This window comes from Athene cunicularia, assembly GCF_003259725.1.
Source record: "Athene cunicularia isolate RWA chromosome 8 unlocalized genomic scaffold, athCun1 chr8_part1, whole genome shotgun sequence".
Lineage (NCBI taxonomy): Eukaryota > Metazoa > Chordata > Aves > Strigiformes > Strigidae > Athene > Athene cunicularia.
In genome coordinates this window covers 33182158-33197106 of record NW_020799109.1, presented here as the reverse complement: position 1 = coordinate 33197106, position 14949 = coordinate 33182158, and the positions used below count along the sequence as shown (strand labels likewise).

Below are 14949 nucleotides of genomic sequence, written 5' to 3'. Positions count from 1 at the left end.
TTTCTACTGCAAAATCCTAGAAAACATAATTTACTGCAGATAATGTCTGTGATGTTACATAAATGAGCAAAATTGAAATGTACTGATTATTTCAAACATTTCATTTGCATCTTCCTCTAATCTCTTGTTACTTAGAACTACTGCATCCTTGACTACAAGCCAGAATCTTCTTCAGAGCCTGAAGGATGAAGTAACTAAAATCAGAACAGAAAAGGATACTTTACAGAAAGAACTAGATGCTAAAGTGGCTGACATACAGGAAAAAGTGAAAACTATAACACAGGTCAAGAAAATTGGGCGCAGATACAAGACTCAGTATGAGGAGCTAAAAGCACAACATGATAAGGTAGATTTTCTTTGCAAACAAAGAAAAAGCATATTAAAAAGAAATATGTTTTCATCTAGTCATGTATTACCTAGCTAATGTTTGTCACTTTCCCTTAGTGTAATACTGTATGAATACTTATCTATGAAGAGAAAAGCGGAAAATTACATAGTTTATTCTGTTGTCAGCACAAACTGCCACAAAACATGAACTGCATATCACTTCGTGTTTTGCAGTATTCTTAACAGAACTTTAATGTTTATTAGAATTGCTGGGGTTTTCCCCAAACTTCTAAAACGATCAATTTACTTGCAAAAGCAATTTGTGAAAGTAAGGACATTCTAATTGGATAGTACCCTTTAGCTTAATACTGCTTGATATATTTCAGATGGTTGCTGAAGCATCAACTCAGTCTTTTGTAGAACAACAAGAAGAGCAAGTTTCTGTCCAGGAAGTACAAGAGCTGAAAGAGGCTCTCAGTCAAGCTGAAGTGAAGACGAAGACTTTGGAAACTCAGGTTGAAAGTTTGCAAAAGGTAAGAACAGAGTGAATAAGGTAAAAACAGTGAACAATTTCAGAGTAGTGTGTTCTACTGCAATCTTAAATGTGTAACTGAAGAATATGAGGGTGTTCTTCTGTGTGTCTGTGTGTGCACATGTATGCACAGAAATATGTGAAGTGACTTATTTGTGCCTCTACGTTGTTGGGAGAGGACCTTAAACCTGGTTTAAATCCTCTGTCTAGTGTGTCTCACATTGTTTCTTAGATTAAATAAGAGTGAGAGAGAATGCTGTTCTCTCAACTACTGCATTCAGAGGTCCAGACTCCCCTGTTACTGATTAGAAGCCTTTTAACCTTAATACAGTGGCCAGCTAATACGAGGTCCTTGGAGCCTGTTAGGCTCTATATTTGCTAAAGTAGCTGGTTGTGGCCAATAGATGCAATATCTCTTTCTCTCTCTAGACTATAGCAGAAAAGGAAACTGAAGTTAGAAATCTTCAGGAGCAGATAACACAGCTGCAATCAGAACTTGCTCGGTTTCATCAAGATTTGCAAGAGAAGACTACACAGGAAGAACAGCTCAGGCAACAGATCACTGAGAAGGAAGAGAAAACTAGGAAGACGTTACTTGCAGCCAAACAGAAAATTGCACAGTTAGCTGGTACAGTAATTTTTTTTTTCTGTCCTTTTAAGGTATTGTCTTCTGTCATGGTGTTTGATTATTCCTGCGGGAAAGCATTTAGTCAGGATGCTTGGGAAAATAGGGCCTGCTTCATATTTTACGTAAAAGTTTGTTCTAGATTAGATGTTACAGGTATTGTTCTAAAACTTAAATTTTAATTCCTTCAGAAGATAATGAAAGTATGTAACTAGCTGTACGCTGCAAGTAAAAAAAGTTTTGCTTAGTTTTGGCCAGCCAATGTGATAACTCCCATTTTTTTTATCCTTCTGTTGATTAGAGCAGACTGACTCTACTAACAACTTTGGTAATTCTCCTCTTCCCTCTTGCCTTCCCTAAGTGTACAGGTGGAAAACATACTGCCACCTCTATTTTTAATGGATATTGAGTGGAATGACGGTGTAAGAGCTTGCTGAAAACATCTTGTTCTTTTGTGACGATTTATTTATTTATATATATTTATTATATTTTAATAGCTTTATTTAATTGAAATTAAATGGAAAAATGGCATGTGAAAGTTAAAATTACTTTTAAGAGCTCCTTTGATAGCTTAACATCTTTAAGATTTAAAAATACTTACTGACCTATTAAACCAGCCATGTATTCAGTATGCAGAGACTTAGTAGGCAGCTTTACAGTAACAAGACTGAGTTCTTTCCTATTCAATTAGGTACGAAAGAACAGCTAACAAAAGAAAATGAAGAGTGGAAGCAGAAGAGCAGCTCATTAGAAGAGCAGAAGACTGAATTGGAGGTGCGGATGAGTGCACTCAAATCACAGTATGAGGGTCGAATCTGCCGTCTGGAAAGAGAGCTTAGAGAGCATCAAGAGCGACACCACGAACAGAGAGATGAGCCACCAGAGTCTACAAACAAGGTGCAAAATCCTTTTACCTAACTCTATGAGAGGGAGTAAACAGCTTGCGTGTCTCCTGGCTGAATGAGAACAGCAGCTGTCTGTACAAGCATCATTGTCCAGCTTGGTTTCGTTTTGTGTGTACAGTAGTTGATACTCGACTACTTTACATGAAGATGTTTTCCTTAAATGTCCTAAATAGCAGATGAAAATTCTTGTCATAGGACTCCTACGCTTTAAAAAAAGAAAGACAATTTTAAAAATCAATGATCCCAACAAACCATGTACTATTCAATTTCCACTGTCTCCTGGCTTTGGAAAGATACAAGTTGGCTTTAGTAAGGATTCAGAAATTAATTTAAGACTTCTGCCACAGTCAGAATCCCCAGTGCTAACAAATATACACTTATATCGTTCACTGTGAATTAGCCAACAAGTTGGTTGCACTCTGCTCTCTATTTTTGTGGTTTTATCCATGCATTCAGTGTAATGAGTTCTAGCTGCTCTTGTGTCAACAGTTTCAGAAAACAGCTGAGAAATTGGTTTACATACTTGGTATGACTGGTATGATTTGTTTTGGAGAATTTACAATAATCATGGAGTCTGATTAGGTATGCTAGCAAATCTGTTAGAGAAGTGATTATTAGTACAGACATCTTTCTGCTGAAGTATTTTACCAAATTACTCTCTCTGTTTCCTGTTTACATGTCATGATACTTCTCCTTCTTACTTAATAGGTCCCAGAACAGCAGAGGCAAATCTCACTCAAGTCTACACCAGCTTCAGGTGAAAGAGGAATGTGAGTTGAAGGATTTGGGGTTTTTTGGTTTTGCCTTTATCTAGTTACTGCTCTTTTTAGTAAAACACTGGCTTTTTGCAATTTTTCTTAAGCCATTTTGAAGATCTGATTGATGTAATATGTTCCCTCTGTTTTCTCAGCTACGTTTAATCAATAAAGCTTTTAAGCTGTTAAATTGTCATGTTAACCACCAGGAACATGGTATCTGGGAAAAATAAAAGATTTTTTTAAACATTCTGGGACTTCAAGATTCTTGAAGTTGTAGAGTTTCGATTGTTACCTTTAACCTTTTTGGTCTGGGGGGAGATCTTCTTTGTGCAAGAATCTCAAACAGACTAAATAGATGATAACTACAACAGATAGAGTTTAGTCATTTGACTATTTTAATATTTAACTACTTAATGTTACTAAGTTAACAAACCCCCTTTCAGTTTTTTTGATTGCATCCTTTTGAAAGGAAGGCTTTCAAAAATGCCTCTTAATTTGGCTGATCCTTGTCTCAAGTAAGAGATGATGTTGCTCTGTACTGAGTGAATCAGTTTTAATGTAAGATGCATTACTTGCTGTAGTAAAGACTCAGCACAGCTAATAGTGCGAGCTATGCACTGCTGCTTTTAATCTGCTTACTGATTTCTAGTTGACTACCTTTGAAGAAACTGGCCAGACCTCTAAGCTGGACAGAATGCTACTGATGGCATAGTGAGTGTGTCTTCAACTATAAACAAATTCTGGAAGACAATTCATTATGCCCTTGGCAGGCTTTTAAATTTTAAACCTTTAACAATTAGTATTTATGGCTATGATAACATATTTACATTTGGTATTTTAAAAATCTGCTTTCTGCACTCCCATGATGAAACCAATATCCTGTTTTTCAGTGCTAGCACTTCAGATCCACCAACAGCAAATATTAAACCAACACCTGTTGTGTCAACTCCAAGTAAAGTGACTGCTGCTGCAATAGCTGGGAATAAGTCTACTCCAAGAGCCAGTATCCGTCCAATGGTTACTCCTGCTACTGTCACTAATCCTACCACTACTCCAACAGCCACAGTTATGCCTACAACACAGGTGGAGACTCAGGAGGGTGAGCATTTCAGTATAGTACAAGGATCTACAGTAACCATAGATGCTACCTTTGCCTTGAAATTTTGGTAATTATTAGTTTGAAAGAACCTCAAATAGTTTTATTGTCCCTGCATCTCTTTCGATATTACATTTTTAAGACCACTTCTGTTACAACAAAGTTCATGATTTCTCAACTGAAGATGGGTGTAAGCAATGCTAACTCAATCTTCAAAACATGGAATCTGCTTATTTAGGGCATTCTGAAATGGAGGATGTGAACTGTACTAGATAATATGAGGACAGTTGAATGTGCTACTGTTTGCCTTTCAGCTATGCAATCAGAAGGACCTGTGGAGCATGTTCCGGTCTTTGGAAGCACTAGTGGGTCTGTGCGTTCCACCAGTCCTAATGTTCAGACATCTCTCTCTCAGCCCATCTTGACTGTTCAGCAGCAGACACAAGCGACTGCTTTTGTGCAGCCCACTCAGCAAAGTCATCCTCAGATTGAGCCTGCTAATCAGGAGCCATCCCCTACCATTGTAGAAGTTGTACAGAGCTCTCAAATAGAGAGGCCTTCCACTTCTACGGCAGTGTTTGGCACAGGTTGGTTTTAATTTATAGGCCTACCTTTTTGAATAGTTCCTTTTAAGTAGCTCCGATTGGACCTTCATCAAACCAGGCCTAACTTCAGCAAAAGAATTTGCTCCTTTTGGCTTTTTTCCTCCCTTTAGTTTACTGCACATATTACAAACTTCTGAGGTTTGGCTCATTTCCTGAACCTTCTGAAATGGTATCTCTGAAATGCTGTTGTCACTGCATTCCTTAAAGTAGAAATTAAAAACTTGCCATTTACTTATCTATTCAGAGCAGTATTGGGGTTTAATACATTGAACCTAGCTGCTACTGTTTCCATGGTACTGTTGGAGCAATGTTAATTTTAGGAGTCGTATCTGAACTATACTTAAGCTGGCATATGAAATATAGATAAGAACTCTAAAGCTACTCAGTGTGATACACAGTTGCACATCTCTTTGCTCTACATAGTATAAATTTTGATGTAGAAATTTTATTCCCCAAAATCCCAAAATACACTCTTGTAAGCTACTTTTTTTTTGTTTGTTTATTTCCAAGCTGATAACTCTGTTAAACATTTAGGTGTACTTTTCAAAAGCAAAGATGTTGGAAAAAGTATATTAGTTGTACCCTGAAGCTTACGCTTGGGGTCAGTTAGGTTGTGAGTATAGGTCCAAGAGCATAAGACTTATAACAAAAGGGGCTGATGTTCTCATGTCCTAAGAAATGACACAAGGTGATTCTATCTATTTGTTATCAGTCAATGAAGAAAAAGAGGCGATCTTCCAGAGTAAAATATTAAACCTTTTGATTTTTTTTTGTACATTTGTTGTTCTGAAAATAACTGAGAGGCTCTTTTAAAAGTTTCAGCTACCCCAAGTTCTTCACTGTCTAAACGTCCACGAGAGGAAGAGGAGGATAACACTGTGGAAAACTCAGACCAGATTTCAGAGGAAACAGTGGATGTACCTCTTCCAAAGAAACTGAAAAGCATGCAGAGAGTTGGACCTGAGGTTTGGAAGACCATGAAATGCTACTACTTAAATCTGTTCCTTTGGAAGATTTTAATAGGAAGAGCAAGTATATTACTTCAGAGCAAGTCTTAATGTGACTTGCAGTTATGTTTGGGTATTGTAAAAGGCAGAGGTTATACCAGTTGCAATGAATGATGCAAATCTTAGTGAACTATAGGATGGAAGACAGGGGGCCATATCCTAGCATTGAGGAGGAAGAAGTTAAACACTTTTCAATGTGGTTCAATGTGGAAAGTAATTATCTACAGTTATTGGAATGACATAAAGTGTACTTGGGGAGATGCCAGAGAAGCAAAGATTAATTCCATGGAAAAGCGTACAGGTGAAATATTGCTGTGAGGGAATTGGGATGTTCTGCAACAATGAATGAACTTGAGACAGAACCTTGCAGCTGACAACTCATGAATAATGTTAAGGAAGTCAAAGATGTCTTGTTAACTCTGTATGAGAAAGATGTTGCATAACAGAAAAGAGCAAAATTGTGTAAGAACGTTATCTCTTAATTAGCTGAGAGGATGGAGGTGAAAAGGGAAACCTTGAGAGTTCTTTTTTGGTCCTGAAAAGATTTAGAGACACTTGAGGTCTAGTGGACTATGATGGGGAAATGGTATTTCCCCAGGACAGAGAAATGGGGTGCTAGATAAAAGCAGAGCTAAGCAATAATAGTGAAAGGGGAACAAAATGTTTCCCACAAAGATTTGTGGGAAAAGGTAATTTTTTAAAAAAGGTTAAAAAAAATCTCAAACATGTTAAAGAACCAAACTTTAGGGCTAATGATGTGTTTTAAGCAAGAAAAATATGTGTTCTTTCAGGAGGAAGTGACAGCAGAAGAGAGCACTGATGGTGAGGTAGAAACTCAAACATACAATCAAGACTCACAAGACTCAATTAGAGAAGTAAGCATATTTGTAAAGAAAAAAAGCTTCATATCAGCAGAAATAGCTTGCTTTCCCCTCCCCCTTAGAGAATCTCTTAGAAATGCAGCAAACACTGCTGAAGAACATTTTAAGAATGGTATATGCTGCGTTTATTTGATAATTATTTTATCTTTTACAGGGTGTTACACAGGGAGAGTACACACCCATGGAGGATAGTGAAGAAACTTCCCAGTCTATCCCAATAGATCTTGGGCCTCTTCAGTCAGATCAACAAAATACTACTTCATCCCAGGATGGTCAGTCCAAGCGAGATGATGTCATTGTAATTGATAGTGATGATGAAGATGATGATGATGAAGAAAATGAAGGCGAACAGGAAGTATGTATATCATGGAATTACTTTATGAACTATTTTATTATTTTGTCCTGCTCACTCAGCAGGACTAATTTAATCAAAATATTTTTGATTGTATAAATAGTCTGTATTTATGTAGTCTGAACTTCTGGTGTTTTAAAGACACTTGCTAATTCAGGAAGAGCAGTTGGGAATGGACGAGTGAAGTTGAGCCTGGGAAAAAGAAGGGGATGGGGGGAAGGTGTTCTAGTTTTTGTCTTTGTTTCTCACCAGCCAACCTTATTGACCACAAACTGAATTAATTTTCACTGAGTTTGCCCGTAATGGTAATTGGTAAGTGACTGGGTTGCCTTCTTATCTTGACTCTCAAGCTTTTCCTTCGTATTTTCTGCCTTTGTCATGTTGAAGAGGGAGTGAGGAAGTGTCTGGGTAGGTGTCTGGCAGCCAGCCAAGGTTAACCTACCACAGCAATCAAAAAATATATACCTGCACTTTGTGGTAGTAAATGGTGAATGTCTTTGGAAGGAGATCCACAGACAGAGGTAGTCTGTGTACCACATCAAGATTTGGAATTATTTTGCTACCCTTTCTGCACTTTCTTAAGGCTTTTTTATGGTCTTATCATAGGACTATGAGGATGAGGAAGAGGAAGATGAGGATGATGATGAAGACACAGGGATGGGAGATGAAGGTGATGACAGTAATGAAGGAACTGGTAGTGCTGATGGTAATGATGGATATGAAGCAGATGATGCTGAGGTGAGATTTGTACCTTTTTTTAATAGCTGTTAAATTTCTTGGAATAAATGGGTAGTGTAATGCATCTGCACAAACTTGAATATTTAAAAGAGAAAAATCTTAGAATTAATTCATCCCAGAAAATTGAGGCTGCTAGTAGGTAATAGTAATTTCTGTTATAACTGGTGTTTTCACGAGAAAAACGACTTTGAGTGTTTAAGAAGACTGAATAAAAATGCAAAGTACAGGAGCCAGCAACAAATACTGTCGTTGAAAAGCTAGTAAGGCAGTTTCTTCAAAAGCTGGATATTTCTTTGTTGTTAATGATGATGGCTACACATTTGTGTGTGTACAGATATGCAGAACTTCTGGAATTTCATACAGTGGTATACATTTACCTGATTTTTACAGAAATAGTTTAAGATTTTCATATATTTTGTTTTGTTTACTTTTTCAATATTTTAGTACTGCTTTTATATTCCCTTTACAGCCTGTAAGTTGTTTAGTGCTAAGTCATGTTTATGTGGGGGTTTTTAGGGTGCTGATGGTACAGACCCTGGAACAGAAACTGAGGAAAGCTTGGGAGGAGGTGAAAGCAACCAGAGGGCAGCAGATTCTCAGAACAGTGGTATGTTATTCCATTTTTCTTCAAAGTCTGTGCCTGTAAAGGGGGAAAATGTAGAAGCTACCTTGCATGTGTTGAAATATGCACTTAGAAGTAAGAATATAAGGTGAAATGCTGAAGACCATTTTAACCTGAAATGTGGATTTTTCTTATGTGTTCTTTTCTGGATTTATTCTACATTCCTTTGAAAACCCTGAAAGCTCTGGTTGCTATGGAAACTGCTGTTAATGACTGAGTAGATTAATCTTTCTAAATCAGCACTTGAATAATCAATAGTTTATTTTGGTGCTGGTGTTGACATAGCTGGCACAAGTCCTCTTTTAAGTGGCTTAGTACTGAGGTGTTCCCACTCTTGCAAGGGCAAAAATGTCTTTGTTAATGTGGTAGCAGTAAGAAGACTTACCTTTATGTTTTCAACTCAGTTTGGAGGGTGTAGGTTTACTTCTCTATACTTCTGTATGTTTTAGGAGAAGGGAGTACAAGTGCTGCAGAGTCCACTTTTCCTCATGAAAGTTCAAGAGAACAGCAGCCATCATCTGCCTCGGAGAGACAGGGCCCTCGGCCCCCACAGTCACCACGCAGACCGCCACATCCGCTGCCCCCACGACTGACTATCCATGCTCCTCCTCAAGAACTGGGTCCCCCAGTACAGGTATAAACTATCTCTAGTGCGTCAGAAGATTTTTAAAAGATTACTCTATGATTTCTTCTGAATTAAACCTAAGTACTCTGCCTGTTGTAAAAATAGATGGCATCTATTCAGCATCCTTAAAATGGTAGCTGAGCAAAATTACTTAAAGTGTCTCGTCCTGCAGATTATGGCTGGACAGGGAACACTAAAAACAGTAAGGCACTCATGCTGGATTTGTGTGTTGAAATTATTATACTAGTGTTGTTTCAGTCAGTGACTGCTAATATTTCCACTCAAAATCTGTTCTTGAGCAGGTAACTCAGACCCATTGGCAGGGGTTTTTACTAGTCTCTGCCCCAGTGCAGACTGGACAAAGGAATCAATATTCATTTTCTAAGTTAAGCCTTTCACAGTCAGTGCCCAACCCATGATTATGCTTTGACATAGACCTACAGATTTTTTTAACTGAAAAGTCACAATGTGAATTGTGCAAAAATATCCTGACTGAAATTACCCTTTACCATTAACTTTTTGTGAGGCTTGGGACCACAATATTTCTGTGTTCAAGTTTTCTGTCCTCAATAGAAAGCTGAATAAAATAATGTCACACAGAATTTAAACCTACATGATTCTCTTTCATAGTTTAAACCAGGCAGCAGACACGAGATGTGGAGTAGCTGCTGCCATGGGCTATTCTTTAAAAGGGTATGATGCTATACTCAGCAGTGTTGTACACTGACATATAATTGTTACGCTTACTCATTTAGCTACTATCCTTGGTTCTGATTGAACAATTGTATGTTATTAGAATTCCAGGAAAGCATTCACACCGCTTCATTTTTTTCTTTACTATAAAGAGAATCCAGATGACTCGAAGACAGTCGGTGGGGCGTGGACTTCAGCTAACTCCTGGTATAGGTGGGATGGTAAGTATATGAAAGTTTATTGGTAAAAACCTGAATTGAAGGAACATCCTAACTCCTAGGCTTTGTTTTTTAAAGAAGCCTAGGTACTGTCTTGAGGGGTGGGGTGGTTTCTGTAATCTTGCAGAAGGTATCTTAGTCCTGTTAATTTCTGTATTAATGGAAGGCAAATACTAGAAAGCTCCAAGGAAGCTAAAGGTCTTCAAGGGAGGTTGAATTCCTTTTGTCTAAGACATTTTTAATTACTTGTTTTTAGAATCAGTCTCTTAAAGTGGATATGTTGATGGAAAAAATAATAAAATGTTTTCAGCCTCATCCTAAAGGAACAAGGCTGATTTATGCTTTTTGTCTGTCTCCTTCAGCTAATTCTGAACACTTTATTCAACTTCAACTGTATTTGACAGATTGAATGCAAGTTCAGCGAGGGAGAGGAGAGAGACTGACTGACTAAAAAATTATCTTTTCTGAGATCAAAGGCATCAGCTCAGATTTTTTGATTCTGCTTGGCTTACATGTACCTGTCATTCAATTTCTGCTTGGAAGTGGCCTCAGTACCTAACTGGTTTTTGCCTGGACAGTAGTTGAGCAGGTGTGAGGGACCTTATGGGTACTTTGGAGAGAAAGGTTTAAAAGATACGGTAGGAAGACGGAGAGATGAAGAGAATGCCTCGTGAAGGGGAAGGGAAGAGGGAGCTGAGGTTTCTGGCATTGGAGGCAGTGCAGGAATGAAGGACACAAGTCTAAAGGGAACAGATTATTTGATTCACACTGTGAAAAATCCCATATGATAGGTATCTTACAGCAATCCAGGTTAAGACAGATGTTTCATACCTATTTATGAATGAGTCACCCTGAGATTTCTTTGTAGTCAACAGGGAGATACGACATGTTGATGGTAGGGTGATCTCATGGAATAGATGTCTGAAAATCCTTTAAAAGATGGGCGCCCTGCAGGTGTATGGGGTTTATTTTGGTTTGGTTGCCTCTAAGGGTGATCTGTATAAGTAACTAAGATTTAGCAGTCTGAAATTAATTTTGTTAGAGCTAAACTCATCTCTGTTTTGCTGGACTACATGAGAAAAGCAAACCTTTATACTTGGCTTGACAGAAACTGGAAATACATTGTAAGCTCTCATATCAGTCTCTTTTTTTCCAGCAGCAGCACTTCTTTGATGATGAGGACAGAACAGTTCCAAGCACACCAACTCTTGTAGTTCCACATCGTACAGATGGGTTTGCAGAAGCCATTCAGTAAGTAGATGTAAAGAGGGGAAAAAAAGGCATATATTTCTTTCCATTTTTCAGTGGAATGAAAATAAATTCAAATGAAATGAACTTGTGTTTGGAGTAACGTGCCAAAATGCATTAAGTAATATGATAAATGACTGCATCTACAAATAAGTAATCATTGTTTGAATTATGTATCATAAAACTTACTAGCAAATGAGGAGGCAGATAACTGCCAATGTATTATAATTGAGTGATTTAAGAAAAACCCAGGTTCTTCTATTTAAATTCTTCCCTGCTACACCCCCAACCCCCACCTGATCATTGGAAAAATTGCAGAATTCCTGAAATCTTTATTTTGATAGTTCCCCCCAGGTAGCTGGAGTTCCCAGATTCAGATTTGGACCCCCTGAAGATATGCCACAAACTAGCTCAAGTCACTCAGATCTTGGTCAGCTTGCATCACAAGGAGGTAAACCATTTCTGTACTTTCTTTTCCGTAGTTGCTAGAGTGAAAAACAAATAATGCAGTCAATAAAATGCAATTCTACTTCGGGTACATGTTGAACTGTGGAAACCTGCAACTCTTACATAATTGTCAGTAGAGAGAGACTAACAAATTAAAAAGGTGTTTCCCCTCAAGCTGCTACATTTCTACTTGTAATATGTTTTAGAAAGGAGAATGTTTCTGTGGGTAGGAACAACAGGCTTGTGAACCACAGAAACTAAAATTTTGTGTAGGACATTGCCTGCTGGGTGGAAGGTAACTCACATAAGGAGAAATGAAATACTGAATTGAACGGCTTTTAACTTGCATTTTACAGTTGATTGTAGCTTTCCTGTAGTAAAACCATAAAGCAAAACAGCAAATGCAAAGAAATCTTTGGGGTATGTCCTTACCTGCTAAGAGATGGCCAGACAATTTGGCTATATAGTCTTTGTTGTTGTCCTGAATCAGTCCCTGTCCCCTGCATCCCTGTCAGCATGGAACAGTACGCTGGCCTTTGAAGAAAGCTCACAGTGAAATAATGGCGTAAGAGGAGGATGAAAGTAAAACAAGTAGTAGTGTTTTCATCAAGGTTTTGCCTTTCAATAAATAATAATTAGCTCTGACAGTAGGTTGAAACAGCTTTATATAACAAAAATCTCCAAATTTAAGCACAAATTGCTGGATTTCATCAAGCGTATAGAGGGAAGACAGCAGTTAATCTGGTTTTTTTATCTGTCTATTTTAATTGTCGCTGAAACTTTCTGTGTTACAGGTTTAGGAATGTATGAAACTCCACTATTCCTTGCTCATGAGGAAGAATCAGGTGGTCGTAGCGTTCCCACAACACCATTACAAGTAGCAGCACCAGGTAAGTGGCAAGAACTTTGCAGGCTGAAAACCTTGACTTCCTAGAGAAGTTAGATTATTGTTGGTTTAGGGCTTATTGATACATCAGGAGTATTCCAGTAACCCTTTCTCTGACCTACCTAAGATTTCCACAGATTTTCTGTAGGAAATTTAGACTAATGGATGTTTATTAAACTACCTTTCCTGTACAGTGACAGTTTTTACCGAAAGTGCCTCAGCGGATGCTTCAGAGCATGCTTCGCAGTCTGTTCCCATGGTTACCACATCGACTGGCAATCTGTCCACCGCGGCAGAGCCTGGAGCCGGCGACGACGGGGATGAAGTTTTTGCAGAGGCAGAATCTGAAGGGTAAACTATGACTTGTTTGGTTTGCTAAGACCTGATGTCATGTTAGTTTTAATGATTTGTTTTCGTCCAAGTGTGGCTGTGATTCATTTTCAGTTTAACTTGTTCTGGCAGGAAGGACGGTTCAAACAGGAGCTAGTAGTTTTGTGAACTAGTACAATCTGATCTTTTTGTTTAAACCCAAAGATTTTCTTCTAATTTAGCATACCTAATATAAAAGTCACCAAAAAGAAAAAAACTGTCTTTATTTTTTGGTGTGCAGAGGGTTCTGTAATAGTCAAGTACTGATGGTAAATGCTCCAGTTTGAAGGACTGGGGTTTGTAGAATAAATATTAAAGCATTCCTGTTTGTCACTAAAGAAAATCACTCCTTGTTACAAAGCCAGCATATATAATGCAGTCAGTCAGTTAAGGCATTGCAAGTACAAAAGATGCAGCACAAGGGAAGGGGATAAGCAGTTCTTAAGAATTTGATAGACAAATGATTTTTGTCTTCCACTTTGCAAATGCAATTTTTAATATTTATAATAATTGTTATATTTTGATTTGTATTATGGTCAAATACATTACAAATCTAAAAGGGATAGGTTATCATTTAATGCTATATTTTACTTCTGATTTTTATTGGTTGCAGAGTAATAAAAGATTTGTAGTTCACAGTTTACTTAAACTTCCATCTACTGATTTCAGGAGCTAGATTTGGTCATAAGAAAATGAAATGTAACTGCTGCAAGTTATATATGCCACACAGTTTTCTTGATGCAGCACTAACTTGGACTGCAATAGTCTGCCTATGAGTAGATAGAACATAGGATGGGTATTCTAATATTAAGGTCTGGTGTTTGTTTCTTACACAGACATCTAATCTTTAGTGAATTGGAAGTATATACATAGAGGAACTAAGTGGTTCGTAGAACAGTCTGTAGTTCGGAACAGGCTTTGATAGCAGAGCAAGTCAATCTGGTGCTAGTAAGAACAGGTATTTCCCACAGTATATGACTTTTAGTTATCATCCTCTAACAGTTTGCATACACTAATTAAAGTAAGTAAAATGTATGCTAAAAAGTAAGCTGCATTTAAACCAAATTGGATGTTTAATATTTTTCCAGCCCTATAATGCTTTTTGTCTTTTGAAGACCATGAAGTCCACATGACTTAGGTGTTGCACCAGTGAGTGATCTTTAGGCATAACTGGTCAGTGTGGTCCCTCCAATTCATTCTTCCCCTATCTAAACATACACACCACCATCATGTTGGGTTTTTTGTAGTTACCATTACTACATAGCTTTGTGTCCTTCTCTGGCAGACAATTAGTATGTTGAATATGCGTCTGGAGTTGGGCTGTATATCAAGGAAATTGCATGGTTATTTTTCTAAAAGCCAGGTAAATCTCTCATGATTGGGGCAGGGAGGGCACAACAAAACAGAATAAAAGCAGTGAGAATTTCTGGGGAAAGGCATTTGAATATGAATCTGCTCTGAGATGATGCATTTTTTTCTGACCTTTTTGAAACTATGTGAATATGCTTACATGTTTTTCCTCTCCCTCCTTTGTCTTGTAGAATTACTTCAGAAGCAGGCCTAGAAATTGATAGCCAGCAAGAAGAAGAATCTGTTCAGGCATCTGATGAGTCAGATCTTCCTTCAACTAGTCAAGATCCTCCTTCTAGTTCATCTGCAGGTATGGGTTAATTGCTGGAAGCAGTTGCTTCACAGCATTTCATTCTGTGGGAACTTTTTGAATCAGCATTGTTCACTACTGATAGTCAAGATACAAAAAATCTTAAGGTGGAACTCTTAGAGCAAGATCACGTTTTGATATCTATAGTCTTAAAGGCAAACAATTTTTACTTGGACTGCAGTAGACTGTAGTAAGAAAAATGCTTCAAGGAGCAAAAGTTAGGGATATTTTGGTGATTCTACCCACTGTTATGTTTGATGTCATATTTTAAAATATTTTTTTAATTCAATTAAATTGTCAAAGAACAGTAAGTTAAACCACTGTGGAGTTAACAATTTACTACCTAGCACAGGTG

General features: G+C 37.7%; 1 protein-coding gene across 2 annotated transcripts in view; it reads left to right on the top strand.

Moving 5' to 3' along the window:
* The window catches only part of TPR (translocated promoter region, nuclear basket protein), a 39464-nt gene that overhangs the window by 23008 nt on the left and 1507 nt on the right, over positions 1–14949 (top strand). The window contains exons 31-49 of one of the 2 annotated variants that reach the window (XM_026853864.1): positions 136–346; positions 714–860; positions 1289–1487; positions 2176–2381; positions 3098–3159; positions 4038–4246; positions 4558–4830; positions 5665–5813; positions 6647–6730; positions 6891–7091; positions 7695–7826; positions 8343–8433; positions 8898–9082; positions 9919–9987; positions 11144–11235; positions 11577–11683; positions 12474–12569; positions 12760–12916; positions 14476–14594. In XM_026853864.1, the coding sequence (XP_026709665.1) occupies positions 136–346; positions 714–860; positions 1289–1487; positions 2176–2381; positions 3098–3159; positions 4038–4246; positions 4558–4830; positions 5665–5813; positions 6647–6730; positions 6891–7091; positions 7695–7826; positions 8343–8433; positions 8898–9082; positions 9919–9987; positions 11144–11235; positions 11577–11683; positions 12474–12569; positions 12760–12916; positions 14476–14594 (2789 nt within the window). Of the gene's footprint in view, positions 1–135; positions 347–713; positions 861–1288; positions 1488–2175; positions 2382–3097; positions 3160–4037; positions 4247–4557; positions 4831–5664; positions 5814–6646; positions 6731–6890; positions 7092–7694; positions 7827–8342; positions 8434–8897; positions 9083–9918; positions 9988–11140; positions 11236–11576; positions 11684–12473; positions 12570–12759; positions 12917–14475; positions 14595–14949 lie in introns of both variants that reach the window. The other variant, XM_026853863.1, reaches the window with a different exon arrangement.